Here is a 16,259-nt window from a genome sequence, read left to right as displayed (position 1 = left end):
AATCTCTGCTCAATCTGTTCATTATTTGCTCAATTATTTAATTAGACTTCAAAATGGCGCACTGAAATGTCTTTTTGTCCACAGACCAAAGATATTTAGTTTACTGTCATGAAGCAGCAAAAAAAATAGAAAATATTCACGTTCAAAAATCTGAAATCACAGCTTTTTTTAATTTAAAAAAATAGTTAAAGTGGTTGTTACTGTAAGTGCTAATAAAACCATGTACATTGCTGTGTTTATGAACATTATGGAAAATAGTGTTCATTAAAATGTCATAAAAAAGTTAAATTACAAGTACACTGCTCAAAAAAAGTAGAACAAAACTCATAATCATTAGTATTATTAGTGTTATTTTGTTGTCAAAGAATTATAGAATTTATACCCATGAATATTTCAGCCCAAATACTCATGTTTTGTATGTGTGATAAGTTTTATTGCAGTATATATTAGATTATCATATTTTTATATTGATGTGATTTGTGTGATTTTTTTATTGGAATTGTTTATCTTTGTTTTTTAAGAACATGGGTGTCAAACCTGGGTGTCTAACCTGCGGCCCTCAGGTGGCCCACCACTTAATATCATGTTATCATGGAGTTATGAAGTAATAGATTAATGTTGCATCATATTTACATCTCTATTGTGAACTATGTATCGTTCCATGTCAACACAGAAACTTTTATTTTGAAATTCAGTGAAATATCTGTCATTTATTGAATAAGGGCTTCTTTTTTTAAACCCTTAATGCTCAGTGACCCCCAGGTCATTTGCTGTAGACCATCTGAAAGCCACATTTTTAAAAGGAAACAGAGGATATTATTGAACGTATATAATATAAATGTGCCTCATTAAGCAGAAGTTGCTCATTTAAGTGACAATACATGATTCTTTTACGAAATGACAGTGGAAGCCAAGTGCAGTAATGGAGTTAAAGTTAACTTTAATCAGTGTCACGTTAAGTCGTCCTGACACATTTTATTCCCTCTGTGAGGTGAAAGTAGGAGACACTTTTATTTTGTTTGCCAAAGCTGTGGAAACACATTACAAAGTCCCCGCTGACCCACATACAGCACACAGGCGAAGCGAAATCAAGGCGAGTGATGTAACACAACACCCGGAGAGCTGACCTGACGTCTCACTCCACACCGTCCACCACTGACCCGTCCTCTTGTCTCAGGCCACAGTCCGACCGCTGAGCCCGGACACGGAGGCGTGTGTTCGTGCCGATGTTCGAGTCCCACCGTCCGCCAGCCAGCTGTGTTCCCGCTACAAAGACAACGCTGATCTGTCCTATGGCCTGCTGCATCCCCCCAGTGAGTGTGTGTGTGTGTGTGTGTGTGTGTGTGTGTGTGTGTGTGTGTGTGTGTGTGTGTGTGTGTGTGTGTGTGTGTGTGTGTGTGTGTGTGTGTGTGTGTGTGTGTGTGTGTGTGTGTGTGTGTGTGTGTGTGTGTGTGTGTGTGTGTGTGTGTGTGTGTGTGTGTGTGTGTGTGTGTGTGTGTGTGTGTGTGTGTGTGTGTGTGTGTGTGTGTGTGTGTGTGTGTGTGTGTGTGTGTGTGTGTGTGTGTGTGTGTGTGTGTGTGTGTGTGTGTGTGTGTGTGTGTGTGTGTGGTGGTCGGGATGTGGGAATCGCCGCTCTTGAATTTTAAGTCGACGTGTTTTCACGGGCCACATTCTCATGTAAAGAAGCGACAGGTGCTTCAGGTCTGCGACAAAGGACGGTGTCCGAGACCCCGTCCAGTCCTGATAAAAACACTGTACTGTGAAATGCTGCTTTTAAGGAAGTGACAGACAGAGGAGAGGAGAAGTAATACTCCAGTACAGCTGTGAGAAAGTGGAACATTTTATCTTGCACCTGTGGAGTTAAATGACCTAACGCATGCAATTGGTAATCAATAACTTTATCCCCATAACAGTGATTTATTTTGTATTTTTGACTGATTATTTTCCATTGTCAACTGAAAGTCTTGGACTGTTTGGTGAGAAAATTAGAGATTTAAAGACATACAGTAAGTTAGTTAGCACTCTGGGAATCTATGATTGTTCTTCACATTTTAGAAAAAAAATATCTTTTTCATATTTTTCTCCGCTGTGTTATTGATACTCTGCATATATATTTTATTTAAAGGGATATCAAGGCAGTATATATGACACATAAACTTGGGTAATAATTTAGATTATGATTTAATTGCGGTTTAAATTGCTGGGGTCAACGATAAGCGACGTTGTGTTCCACCAAGATTTTCAGAAGTAAAAAAAAACATTCTTTATTTTATAGTCCAGCTTTTTCAGTGTGCCATTTATGTTTACATTCACATAAAACTCACCTCTTTTGCTCCGTCGCTCATCAGACCTGAATTTAACCGGACCCGAGTCGGACTCTCTGATCACGAGCAACATGGCACCGATGTTCCCTGCGTTCAAAGGTGAGTCCGTGCCTTTTCACATACTTATTTTTTGCTCCTGGTTTTCTGTGGCTGCTCCCAAAGCTGGGGAAAAATGGCAATCACGGTGACGAGTGAGTTAAAAATGTTAATCCCAGTGTTGTCAGAAGGATTTACCAACTGAATGAAAGAGCTTTTGAGCTGAACAATTTAATTAACCAGTGAACGGAGGAGAGCCTCACATCACAGGGCTCAAGTTTTCCAAGGGTTTGACTGTTTATTTTCAATATAATACTTTTCAAAGCTATGTTGTCTTTTTTTTTTTTTTTTCTTTCTAAAACGGGGTATATTTTAGCCCAATTGGTTCTTAAATATACATGACATGAGTTCAAAGATCTAACCATTGTGATTATACAGTATGGGACAACTGTACTTTCATTTGGTTTGCTCTGTAAAGTACAATTAAAGGTTTAGTCAGAGGATCATTTTCAGAGTTAATTCTACTGCCATCCTGCTGCAGAAGCCACACGTCTCTCCACAATTCTCACTTGAAAGTGGATTAGTTTTGTGCAGCTCAGCTAATTCCCCACACTGTGCTTGAGTAACACTCGATTGGAACTGAGTAATTCCATTCTCATGGAATTACTCAGTTCCAATTTGACATGCCACTAGGATTACGGGATTACGTACCTGCGCCCTCTCACCTGTGTCATACGTGAAAGTGTGTATGTGTGTGTGTGTGGGTGTGGTCAACATGAACATCACATTACGCTTTTGCTGGAACTTGTCGGGTGATTAATAACTTGAGAAGTTTCCACCGGCACAGCTCTGCTCACATTTGCTCCAGTGCCACACATGGAAACTCTTTCTCACGAGGCAGACGTGCTGTGTCGGCTTCAATTAACCAGCCAATGCTGCCCCCTGGTGGCTATTCTCTATTCATACACCCCATCTGCAGAGAGTGTTGTACACAGATATTCTCATGTTTGTTTTTCTAGCAACTTTTACTTTAACTCCACTACATTTCCTCCAAATATCTTTGTTACTCGTTACTACCAAATAAAATCAGGAGAAGAAGAGTTGGTATTATGGTCTGTATTTATATAGAGCTTTTCTAGTCTTGATGAGCTGCTTTACGTTACAGTTTTCACCCATCTTTCATACCCATAACTAGGCAAGTTTCTTGCTTAAGGACACATATAGACTAGCAGAGCCAGGAAGACAACTCACCCTACCACTGAGCTACCATGGCTCAATCCTAACTCCTCACTTTTTTAATACTCAAGTACAGTAAATGTCCTAAACCTTAAGACTTTTACTCAATATTATTAAAAAAAGTGTCATTTTCTGGTTAAGATACTTGTACTTTTACTCAAGTATCCCTATAAGGTACTTTATTGGAGACTGTTTTTTGTGTTTTCTTTCAAACCACAGGTGTTTGGAGACATTTCCACGATGTGCTGCTTCCACAGTATTCACAACAGCTGAACGGAGTCACCGTCATGAGTGGGCCCATATTCGATGACAACTTTGACGGAAACGCTGACGCTGTCAAAGCGGTCACAGGGTGAGCGAGTCTGTGGCCTCCACCGCGCTCCAGGAGACATGGTCTTCTCCTGGTTTATCACGTCATGTGATCATTTCAAGGCATATTTGTGTCCGGAGAACTGCCCCAAACTGGATTTGTTTTCTGACCAAAAATCCCTGTACATCAGCAGTTTGTGAAACACTTAGTCTAACCCGTGTGGCACCGACGACCACACCACATGCAGCGTCAGTTTAATCGTCGTTCTTCCTCATTCTGATGCTTTGAGTGGGGGAGGAGACGTTCTGTGCCGCAGGTGCACCCGTGGGATGTGTGTTTATATTATATTTATTGCATATTTAGGCTTTAGAATTTTTTTTTTTCATCTCATGTGTTGTTGAGTCAAAGTTATGATTCATTTTATATCGCATTTGTAGTAGTGACATAAAGTAGTGAGAATTGTGCAGAAGTCACAAAAATAGACCGTATTTTTCTATCGTTTTCTTCTTAAAAACGAGCCAAGCAAACTTTGAACACTGACGTATTTCCAGATTTCTCAAATTCACTCCGATTTTAAACATTTTGAGTACTTTTTTGTTCAGGTGTGTTTTATGGTGGTGAAAATTAAGAAAATGTTTCATCAGGAAAAAAGGGATAAAAGACACACATTCTTCTAGCCTCTGTATTTACTGTACATTTAAAAAAGCAGGCAAAATTCCCCATGTTCTAAGTGGCTGTGACCTTTAAGTTGTGGTCACCTGACTACTGTGTCCTACGTGAACTTCATTTATTAAAATCAGTTTAACGACTCTTATCTAGAAGAAATTGAGCAGTTTGTTCATCCACGCCATCACTCTCCTCCCTCCAGGAGCGAGGCTCTCGTCCCGACACATTTCTTCGTGATTCTGACCAGCTGCGGGAACTCGACCGCCGGCCCCACTCACTGCGGTGGCCCGCTACGAGCCAAGTCCTTTATCCTGCCCCACAGACCTGACAACATGGAGAGCTGTGCTGTGAGTAACACCCAGACTGTGTCGGTCCACCGCTGTGGAAACCTGCTGACAAATATCTATTCATAGATTGTCTTTAATGTCTCCTACTCCTTTCTTGTCTCTGTGTCGCCGCAGACTGGGACGGACTTGGCGTGGGTGGAGGACTGGTTACACTTTCACACCGCTCGCGTCCGAGACATCGAGCTGCTGACCGGACTGAGCTTCTATCACGACATGATATCAGTGGAGGAGACTTTACAGCTCAAGACTTTTCTGCATATAGCTTAATGTTAGAGAGACGTTCCATATAAAAACAAGTTTTCATTTCAAAGGGAAACCACATTGGTCTGCACAACCGGTCTCTGTCCATGTGGACACACGGTTGACCTCACCTCCGTGAGATTAGCAGGTGTCTCACTTATGAAAGACCAGATTAATCCCGACTTCCATCCAGCCTTTCTTAATTTGTGTGTGTAATTTTGTTTTTTGTAGCCAAAGCAGATTTTATAATTACTGATTTGAATATGATGTGTATTTTTTTTCAATTTCTTTTTTTATAATGAATGACTTTTTCCGCTGCTTTGAACCAAAGACGCCGTCACATCTGCTGTCTGTCTGTCTGTCTGTCTGTCTGTCTGTCTGTCTCAGATTGGGGAGTGAATCAAAACATGGAAGTTGTGTTTACTTCACAGATGCTTTGATTCTCCCGCCTGTTCAGGGGGGGAAAACACGGTGACGACATGGAAACGAGTGTGTGTTGTTCTGCTGTTTGTTGGACACATCTGGAGACGTGGCTGCAGCAGCTGGAAAAACAGGAGAAAAAGAGATGTTATTGTGTTTCCATGGTTGTTACTGTATCTTCACTAAACTGCACCAGAGTTGTTTTTAGTGTAAATGTAAATGTTTTGTACGGTCATAGACAATTATGAAGTAATGATTTTGTGTGTGTGTGTTCTAGTATTTGTGCCAACAATTGTATAAACCCTACGTAGTGAGGACATTTTGACTGTTCCTCACTTTTTTAAAGGGCTTTTTTTTGGGGGGGTTAAAACCTGGTTTAGTTGTGATGGTTAGGGTAAGGGACTAGGGAATGCATTAGGGTCCCCACTATGAATGAAGTACAAATGTGTGTGTGTTCTTGTATGGGCATCTTTGTGAGGACCAAAAAACTTGATTTCAGGGTTTGGGTTCGGCATTTAGTTGTGATTGTTAGGGTAAAGGGCGAGGGAATGCATTATATGCACAATTGTGTGTGTGTGTGTGTGTGTCTGCACTTTATTCATGGACAGATTACATGACAAATCTTATCTTCAGGCACAGACATGTTAAATGTCCCACCCCTCACCTACACAAAAAGACCCTTTCTTTTTTGTTATCTTGCACCTTTTGTATGCAAAATGCCCACCTTTTTATGTTGTTGTTGTTTTTTTTTTTTGCATTTCTTTCAGGTAATTCTGCATTTAACGCAGTGGTTGTGTCCAGCATCTTTGTGGTTGTTTTGTACTGGTCTTGTTGTGCAGGTGAAATCTGCAGCTGTGTGTAGTTGCATAAGAAGAGAGAGGATGTGTGTGCCCACGGTGTCTGTACCGTAATCTGCCTATGATGATGTGTTCAAACCTGTTATGTTTGTTTGTCCATTGTAGTTAAAAGTATTTGAAATTACAAGCGAATAATGTGTGATGTGTCATGAGAAGTGCAAAAGAAATAGCCATTTCCATTGTGTTTACTTTTCTGTATTGTCAGAAAAACACAATTTCATATAAAAAAAAAACCTCTATATTGACTTTGTCACATGCTTTTCTTTGTCCACAGCACTGTATGCACACAGCATTTCATGTAAACCAGAGGTTATCTTTCACCGCATATTCTAACAAACCACCAACTGCAGTGTTTCTCATCTCCGGATTGCAACAGTGTGTGAACTTAACTGAAAAGGAAACTACAGGCTCCCTTCAGTCTATACAATCTGCCACTTCCTCAGGCTGACCAAAGTAGTGCAGTGAGCCTGAAGGTAAGATCTTGCAGTTTTTGTGCTCTGCCATGTTTTGAGTCTGTAGTGACCTAGTTCTCATGTCTTACGCCTGTGAGCTTGCTTTTTCCCTCTGGTGCCGTTTCGTTCTCACGTTACTCCTTGGAAAGCGTCTGTTGAGATGAAGTAACAAAGCGAGGTGTTGAGTAAAAGTTGTGAAATGACTGCTTGTTTATTATTCACCATCAAAGGGAAAATTCCATGTCACTGGGTTTTTTTAAGCTTGAATACGTTGAATGAGTTTCTCATCGTTTGCATATGAAAGTGTATTTGACATACTGTGTTGAAATGTCGTATTACGTGAGGCTTGAAACTTTAGTTGTAGTTTGTGTGTTTTGTTTTGTTTGGACTTGGAATAATATTTGCAGCTGGTGCAGACATGTTTCTCTGAGCGGTGCAGTGAAATATCGAAAGTTCATATTTCTTTGTCTCTCTGAAATGCTGAGCTTAAAATGATGTTGTACCCTGACTATAACAAAGTGTTTGTTTATGCTGCATTCGTGTCTGCTTATAGCAGGGTTCCTGTGACCTCATCACTCTTTCTTATAATGAAGAACCCACAGTTTCTGTTTCAGAGTCTGTGACGTGTGTGAGAAAGAGCGTGTGGTGGTCAGTCCGGCTGCAAGAGCTGATTGCAGGTTGCACATGGTCTTCCAGGCAGCGCCGTTCTCGGTTCTTATGACTCTGTTTGGTCATCCACATGCCGTTCACATGCTGTCATCGCCTCCCCGGTGTAATCAGTCCAGTTTCCTTTACTGTCACTGCTGTGGTGGCTTCACAAGAGTTCCCATCTTCTGTTCTCGGATGTGAGCTCACAGTCACCGCTTAACCATAGACAGCCTGAATCATGATGCACCTTTTTGCATAGTAAAGGCGAGGAAGAAATGACTAGGCTGTGCTTGCAATGCCTAAACTTAGACCTGTGATCAAACTGGCTACTTGTGTCTACACGTGATGGGTGAATGAGTGAATGAATGAATGCCCTCAACACCGCAGGCCCTCCTCTGGTCGCATTCTTCACATCTTGCCTCTCTGATATTTACAACTGGAGAGAATCCCTCTGAGGCACGGGCACACGTCAGCAGTGGACAGATAACAGCTGAGCAACGATGTGTAATTACAGTGGACACTGATTGTTTCCCCACCGTGCAGCTGGCAGCTCTGGACAGCGACAAAGACGGGTTCTTATCTCCTGACACAGGCTGGCATTCAGCCATTCAGCCGGTCATATGTCAGCTGTCTACTCCACACATTCAATTAGATTTAAAACATGCACCGTGTTAATGAAATGAGACCCAAATAAAAGTTCAATGTTCAAAGTGAAAGGGTAGCTTCTGGGACTTTTTTTGTGGAGAAACCTTGGGGCAATGGCGGCTCAGTGGTAGAGTGAGTCGTCTTTCAACTTGAAGGCTGTCGGTTTGATTCCTTGATGGGTGTGAATGGCAAAAACTGTCGTGTAAAATATCTTTGAGTGGTCATCAGGTCTAGAAAAGCTCTTTATAAATACAGACCATTTACCATCTATACTGTATGAGCATATGGACCTTTAAAAGGGGACACAATGGCCAAAAAAACATTATTGTTATTGTACAAACTAAACTAACGCTTTAATTGCGATGGGTTTTTGTTTTAACATTTTGTCCACAGTTAGCGTCGTGTTCTCAGCAAGCTCCAAAAAATGGGGAAAAAGCGCCCTCAATTTTTAACTATTCCTTTGACATTAATGATGTCCAATATCCTCAGTGTATGAGTATTTATATTGTACAAAACAAACATTATCTGTTTATGAAATCAACTCTAAAGTCTTTCTTTCTTTCCGCTGAGTCAAACATAAAAATAAGGACAGTAGAACAAGGACGCACGTCAGTCATCAATAATGCAAGGATTGGCATTTGGTTTGTTGTGCAGTCGTGTAATCAGTGAAGCGTCACTGCTCCTCCTGCAGCTGAGGAAGAATTTGTTTGGTTTGCTTTTAGAAGAGAGAGCTGAATAATGGAGAATTTCAAGAGAGACAACAAATGTGACGGTGACAATGACAGGAGGGAGATGAGGACATAGTGTGTGAAGAGTCCTGCATGAGTGTGAAATGTCATCAGAAGCCTGGGTATAAAGTTACTCCAGGCTGCGTCACCGTGTCACAGATTTGTAACTGCTCACTTGGTGTTTCTGTGGAGCTGCTGTGGCAGAGTGGTGTTTCACCATCCAAGCGGAAACACAGCAGCCAGTCATTCAGTAGATCTGCTCAGCAGGTGGACATCCTGTTGTGACGGTGGTGGACACTCTCAGACATCACAATAAGGAAACGGCAGCATGTAGAGGAACCTTTTCTGTCTTATTCTCTTCTCTGGTTCCAGTGAAAGGGGAGGGGTCAAAGAGGAGGAGGAGGAGGAGCCAGGAACAAAAATAATAAGACAGAGGAGCAGAGAGGAGGACAGACACAAAGAAGACAAGCAGTGACACATGCTCACAGATTTTTATTGTTTTTCACTCAAAGATGGATTTGAATTTTCTTCAGTCTCTGGAAAAAGAGATCGTCCTGGAGGTTCTACGGAGAGACAAACAGCTGCGCATTATAGAAGACGACAGGATCAGGTGAGTCTAATTAAATCATTTCCCTTCAGTTTAATACTGATGATGCAGAGATGAGACTGAAATAGCTTGTAGACATAAAGTCACAGAAATATACTTTTTATTCATGTAGGCCAAAGATGTTATTACAATAACAATTGTAGAAGTCTATTAATATCGATAATTACTGCGTTAAATGTCAGCTAATGTAAGATTGATTTTCCTCAAGTGAAAAATACATAACAGGTATTCAAATGATTTATTTATTGTATGTCAAAGTGTTCTGCAATATAGACACATAATATAATACAAGAAAATTATAATTCTGCTGTGTGTCAGTGGTTGAGCCGGTCGTCTTCCAACCACAAGTTTGAGGGTTTGATCCCCTTGTTACTCTTGTCTACATGCAGATTTGTTTCTGTAGAAACTTAATCTTAAATTGAATGAATATCACAGCTGTGTGATAGAAAAAGAGCTGCATAAAGAGTAGGTTTAACCTGGTGACAGTGAATGAGAATGAATGGGTGAATGGCAAGTCTTATAGTAGTCATCAAGAATAGTAAAATGTTTGTTTTTTGACAAATTTGCTTCACTAAGATTTTAAAATAATTCTTCTTCTGGACATAAACAGAAAGGCTTTAAGTTTCCACCTGCTCTATGCTAAGCTAAGCTAATTTAGGGGGACAACAGTTAAAGGGTGTCTCTTCTCTCTCCTCAGGAGGATGAAATATGAGCTCCAGGAGCTTCGCAGAAGAGGAGCTAAGAGTTTCGCCCGGCAGTACGGCGAGAGGACCTGCGCCCGCTGCCAGAGACCCCTGGGGCGCTTCTGGAACTCGGGTGACGTTTGCCGCGGCTGCAGCCACCGCATCTGCGGCAGGTGCCGCATGGGCGTGGGAACGGTCGACTGGAAGTGCACCGTCTGTCACGCCTACAGGTGCAGTGACACCTCAGTCTTAATTTGAATGCAAAGAGAAATGTGTGACTCAGTCAGTGGTGGTCAGACCACAGCGCGATATGACTGTGAGGTTTATGTGACTGTTGAAGGTGGGAATGGAGCTGTAGCATTTCCAGGGTTTATCAATTCTGGTCCTCAGGGACCCACTGCCCTCCATGTTTTAGATGTTGCCCTGCTCCAACACAACTGATTCAAATTGCATTTGATAATTACCCATTCTGATAATTACCCATTCATTTGAATCAGGTGTGTTGGAGCAGGGCAACCTCTAAAGGAAGGCAGGGGTCACTGAGGACCAGGATTGGGGAACAGTGCATTCTACGATTTCTGGCAACTTTCGTTTTGCCCCTTTAAACTTTATTATTATAATTTTTTTTTTTAAATAAAAAAAATGTATGTATGTATAAATATAAATTTATATATATATGTATATGTATATATATAGATATGTGTATATATATATAGATACAGTATATATATATATATATATATATATATATATATGTATACATATATATTACAAGTAGGAATTAGATAACGATGTTAAAATAATGTTAAAGGGAAAGAATTATCACCTGCCGTAGCTTTACAGAACTGGATAGCTAGTTTCAACTCCTTGTTTAACTTCTTATTCAGCTTCATTTTCACCTTGAACTGCAATAAACACATATTTCGTTCCAGCTTTAAGACAGATGATAGACCAGATGGTATAACTCATGTTTCCCTTATCATGTGCATTAATGAGATTCTGTCTGAATGCCGCATAGACCAGCTAAACCAGCACTAAACCAGCATAGAAACTGTAGAAACGCATTAAACAGGCCCAGATAGCATGTAGCTGCTAACGGTAGACAAAAATTGTTGGTGGAGACCAAAATAGATACAAAAACAAGACTCCGCCTGAAAAACTGAAGTTTTTATGTAACTACATTAGGCTGTTAGCAGGTATGGAACATAAAGTGATGGAAAGTATTTAACTTTTGTATGTATAACTTCAGCCTCCTCATCACAGTGATTGTGTCTTCACAGGGAGGTGAAGATCAGGTCCGGACAGTGGTTCTTAGAGGAGAAGCTCAAGAAATTCCCAGTCACCACAGGTGTGTTTACTGCTCTTCCACTGCATCGTTTCTTGTTGTCCTTCCCCTCTTCATTATTTATTATTAATATTGACGTTACTCTTTTTAGAAAGAATTCTAAAATGTAGATGTTTCATGAAACAATGGTATTATTCAGTGAGTGTTACATATATATATATATATATATATATATATATATATATATATATATATTAATCAAATTTATGGATAATAAATTTATTTAAAATCCTCTTTGTCTTTTTAATCTTTACAAACGTGGTGAATGTGTAATTTCACTATTATTCACTCTCAGTTTGTTCAGATGGTGGCATTTACACACTTTCCACACGTGTATTACTACATATCCTTTATTTCTATTTTGTTCATGTTCTTCACAGACAAGAATGAAACAGTTGGAGAGAAGCTGTTACAGACCTACAACGTGCTGAGGTATGGTGAATCTTTACATGTTGATTATACGTGTATTTATTTCATTAAAGCCCGGAAAATGAAACACATTTTTCATATATTTCTCATATTTTCACAGTCATATATCCGTTGTGCCACCGACTCCTCCGCCTCATATGGATCATCATTTCATGAGCAGATCAGGGGTAGAGTACACATTTCATACAACACTATTTTACACTTGAAATGTGAAATGCAATGTGAGTAGTGATGATTTCTGTCTTTATTTTATTTTTGTTGTTCTGCAGAGCTTGAAGAACTCGAAGCCTTTCACCAAATCTGTGGAGGATCTGATGGTTTCGTTCACGAGTCATATCAAGAGTAAGTTGTCACCTAACACTTTTATCACATCACTTATGCAGTAGATATTTATCAGGAAATGCTTACGCAGCATCGCAGCAGTTCCACACGCAGCAAAAAATGTCTTCTGAGAGTTATCAGCATCACTTCCTCTTGATGTTACCACTGCATAATATAATCTATGCCTCAGTGAGGTGAATACATGCACATCAAAACCACAAAGGAAGCCTGAACAATTTATTGCAAAAGAAACCAAAAACATGCAGTGTGTAACAGACCGTGTGATGAAAATAGTTGAAAAGACAGTATTTTGAGCTATTAGAACATTTCGTACAGGAAATGGACAAACTTTCTTGCTCTAAATTAGCGTGCGTAAACACTTGGTTGGTTCCTCTTTTTCTCTCTGAGATTTGAAATATGCAACTCTTTTTCCTCTCAATGCAGGGATTTCATCTTCTCAAAACGACCTCCTGGTTGTTAACGACACCCGCAAAGGGTCGCGCTGCCAGTACAGCACGCAGAAGAGCCTGTCTGAAACTGACATCAACAAACCTGCCTACGTAAGTCACATGCAACACCTCATATAATGTGCTTTATGCTGTGAGGATGCACGGTGTGACATTTCTGTAAAGCAATATTTACTGACTTCTTACATACAACACTTAAATCAACTTGTACACACGTGAGAATTAGTGTGAGGGGTGGACTTGGTCGTAAAGACTAGTTTCTATTAACAATGTAATAGCTTGTCTATCTGCTTAGGGCAGAAAACAGCAATATGCTAAAACCCCTCAAATAAAGATCCAACAAAGAAAAAATAGTCCAACAAACAGGTTGCCAGTTTGGTGTAACTAAATATAATGTAACCTCCACTGTTTCTCATTTTGCAGCTCTTTAAAGGCCCAAGTCTTCCAAACCTGTTCAAGAAAAATAAAGACAGTGACCAGGAAAGCTCCTCAACTGGGGCAGAAGAAGAGACTTCCTTCTGCAGCTCTGACTATTCTGGAGGAACCAGAGTGAGTAACATCCTGTGGTTGAAACGTCAAATGATAGATTGTGATCATTTCAGCTTACTTAGAAAAGCCATTCCTTCTGTGTATCGTGCACGACTTTAATCGAATTGAGGTCGGTGTATTTCCTTTCTTTCTTATCTAAGATTAAAAAATATTGAGCTCTGTGTTGTGTTTTTCTCCCTCAGGGCAGCAACAGCAGCCTCTTTGAGAGCATCAGCGTGACAGGAGAGCTGGAGCTGGCACTCGTCTACAACTCCAACACCTCCTGTCTGGAGATCACGGTCGGCGCCTGCAGAAATCTCTCTTATGGAAATGCCAAAAAGAGGAGATGTCACCCGTAAGGATATTAAATAGAGTATCAGTAGATAATTGACATTGCAGGATATCCAAGTGAAACATCCAAATAAAAAGACACTGCAATTATTACATTTTTCCCATTATCTGTCAAAATAACTATGTATTATGTTTGATGGTGCATTAAAAACGCTTTCTCCTGTATGTATAGATACGTCAAACTCATTGTTCTGCCAGACGAGAGCAGCAAAATGAAAACGAGGGTGATGAAAAACACGACCGACCCCGTTTATAACGAGACGGTGAAGGTAAGAAGATGTCCATCGCTTGTTGTTGCGTCACATGTGAAACATCAAATGTGTTTCTCATTTTTTTTTTTGTTTTGACAGTGTCAAATTGAGCGCCACCTGCTGTTTGGAAAGAGACTGCAGGCCTCCGTGTGGCACAAGGGAACACTGAGAAGGAAGGTGTTCCTCGGTGAAGTCCTTATTCCACTGGACGGCTGGAGAAATGAGGACAAAGCGTCACAAGACTTCAACTGGTACCCGCTGTGTCCAAAGGTAAACAGACGACACTTCAGACTGTCCATGCTGTGTGTTTATACAGATTTAGACTAAATTTAAAGTTTTTTTCCATATAAAACTACATAAAAACAAAATAAACACAAGGCCTAATATAACTTTTTACACAGTATATTAACCATAATGTCACAATATTCCATCTTAAATCACAGCTTATAAATAAACTTATTCGATATTTCAATGCCTCAGTCATTGCTGATGATCACAGTGTTGTTTTTCCTCAGGGTTCGAGTCCAGATGGAGGCGCTGTGGAGCAGGACGGACAAGAACTCATGGTCAGAGTCAAGCTCAGCTCCAGCAACCATGGTGAGCGCCTTTAAATGACACATTGGAGGGTTCACCAGATTGCCCAGATAAATGTGAAGGTTGAGGGTTAAAAATCTGCCCCTAGAGAGGGAGAAAAAAAGAATTCTTGCAAATGTATAAAATCTTGGAGAATTTATGGATGTCAATTGTAGTTGGTTAAAAACATTAAATAAAAAAGGAATCGTAGGAAATGCTGCTGAAATAAGGATCCAGATTTAGTCCTTATCTTTAAAGTATCAACATAGAAAATGAAGTCAGTGTTGAAATGATATACGTTGTGTGTAAATTGCCACAGTTGTTTGTTGTCATGAGACGTTTTTGACAGTTTATATTTGGATTTTTTTTGAAGACTTGATACTACAGTTTATATTTTAAAAATTTGGTAGACTGTAATTGTAGAGACTGGAGTTCATGGGTACACTTCTCTGTAACTCCTTATGGGATACTGTTGTTGTTGCTGTTGTCATGGTTACAATTAAGTGACGTTTTCTTGTTGCATTTCGCAGTTGGACACGAAATAATGAAGCATCCTTCATTTCCAATGTCTGACTTACGTTCTGTTAGTTAAATACTTTCCCTCTTCCTTTACTGTCTTAAACTGTTACATTACATGTCATTTAGCAGACGCTTTTATCCAAAGCGACTTACAATAGAATTAAGTACAATTAGCCAGGGGTGGGATCGAACTTGCGACCATGATGTCTTTCGCACACAGGGTAGGGTCTTAACCACTGAGCCACTCCACCCACTGTTTTAAGTCACTCACAGTGGTAGTACTGTATATGTTTATAAACAATATTTAAAAAGAATCATTCGTAGAAGAACAATAGGTCCTTGCACCATTGTGTGTTCAATACAGCCAAACAGACAAAAAAGTAAACCACTACACTTAATAGGCATCTAGCTGTCAGTTCTCTAGTTACAGCACTAGAGGTCAGCAGAGTTCCTCTTATGGACACTCTCTGTGTGACAGTCATCCTGTCCATGGTGACACTTTTGCTACATGGCAATAATCAACTAACTGCCCTTATCACAGACAACAAACTCCATCCCATAAATGCAAACAAAAGTCCCAACGCCTGTGTCAGAGAGTAAACACGCCTCATTGTGTGTCTCTTTGTGTGAACGTTTCACTGTCTGCAGGCCTGCGAGGTGTGTTATGTGTAATCTGGTGTGTGTTTGAGAATGCATCAAAGAGTCTAAGCCTTTAATAGGTTTTTGCGGGTGTGTTTATAAAAAGTCTGTGTGTGTGTGTGTGTGTGTGTTTTAGGTGTCTGACTGTGACTCAGATGACGCCCATTAGTGGAGGTGAGACCAGGCGACTCACCCGCTGCTGTTCAAGTGACCACAGTGTGAACCTGGACCTGTGGGACCAAACCCTGAAATCAAACCTGGTAGCACCAGAGATTTTAAATGTTCTCACCCTTAAATAACCATTTGTCTGGTAAATTATCTATTTTGCAGCGCAGAAGAGAAAATGTATATCACACTATAATGTATTTGTTAGCTGATATATAAGTGTATGTAGAAGTGATGTAGGCACTGTATATGACAACTGCTCATCCCTATAAAACATTAACAGAAAGTAATGACTGAATAGAATAGAACATTTGATGTATGTTATTTATTTATTTTATGTGTTACTGTGCTTTGTTATGTATGCTCATATTTATCGACGAACAATTTATTAATAAATACTCTGCTGCTGAAAAGTGAACTTATACTTTTGTCTTTGTTTCCTTGTTTCATAACTCATGTAAAATGTTTGAGC

General features: G+C 40.1%; 2 protein-coding genes across 2 annotated transcripts in view; both read left to right on the top strand.

Annotated features, from left to right (window-relative positions):
• The window catches only part of enpp1 (ectonucleotide pyrophosphatase/phosphodiesterase 1), a 30,305-nt gene extending 23,624 nt beyond the window's left edge, over positions 1-6,681 (top strand). The window contains exons 19-23 of the mRNA XM_044049903.1: positions 1,178-1,313; positions 2,349-2,423; positions 3,816-3,948; positions 4,775-4,919; positions 5,034-6,681. Of these exons, the coding sequence (XP_043905838.1) occupies positions 1,178-1,313; positions 2,349-2,423; positions 3,816-3,948; positions 4,775-4,919; positions 5,034-5,186 (642 nt within the window). The 3' untranslated portion in view covers positions 5,187-6,681. The remainder of the gene's footprint in view (positions 1-1,177; positions 1,314-2,348; positions 2,424-3,815; positions 3,949-4,774; positions 4,920-5,033) is intronic.
• A 173-nt stretch (positions 6,682-6,854) lies between these two features.
• sytl3 (synaptotagmin-like 3) lies at positions 6,855-16,205 on the top strand. The gene is made up of 14 exons (XM_044049907.1): positions 6,855-6,909; positions 9,422-9,519; positions 10,214-10,429; positions 11,480-11,547; positions 11,925-11,976; positions 12,074-12,140; positions 12,243-12,315; positions 12,739-12,854; positions 13,185-13,310; positions 13,493-13,644; positions 13,813-13,909; positions 13,991-14,161; positions 14,407-14,488; positions 15,759-16,205. The coding sequence occupies exons 2-14, from the start codon at positions 9,422-9,424 to the stop codon at positions 15,764-15,766; spliced, it is 1,326 nt and encodes a 441-aa protein (XP_043905842.1). The 5' UTR covers positions 6,855-6,909; the 3' UTR covers positions 15,767-16,205.
• Positions 16,206-16,259: the final 54 nt, after the last annotated feature.

The sequence above is a fragment of the Solea senegalensis genome, linkage group LG17, assembly GCF_019176455.1.
Source record: "Solea senegalensis isolate Sse05_10M linkage group LG17, IFAPA_SoseM_1, whole genome shotgun sequence".
NCBI classification, from domain to species: Eukaryota; Metazoa; Chordata; class Actinopteri; order Pleuronectiformes; family Soleidae; genus Solea; species Solea senegalensis.
The sequence above is the reverse complement of the archived record's forward strand: the minus strand, read 5'-3'. Positions and strand labels throughout refer to the sequence as shown.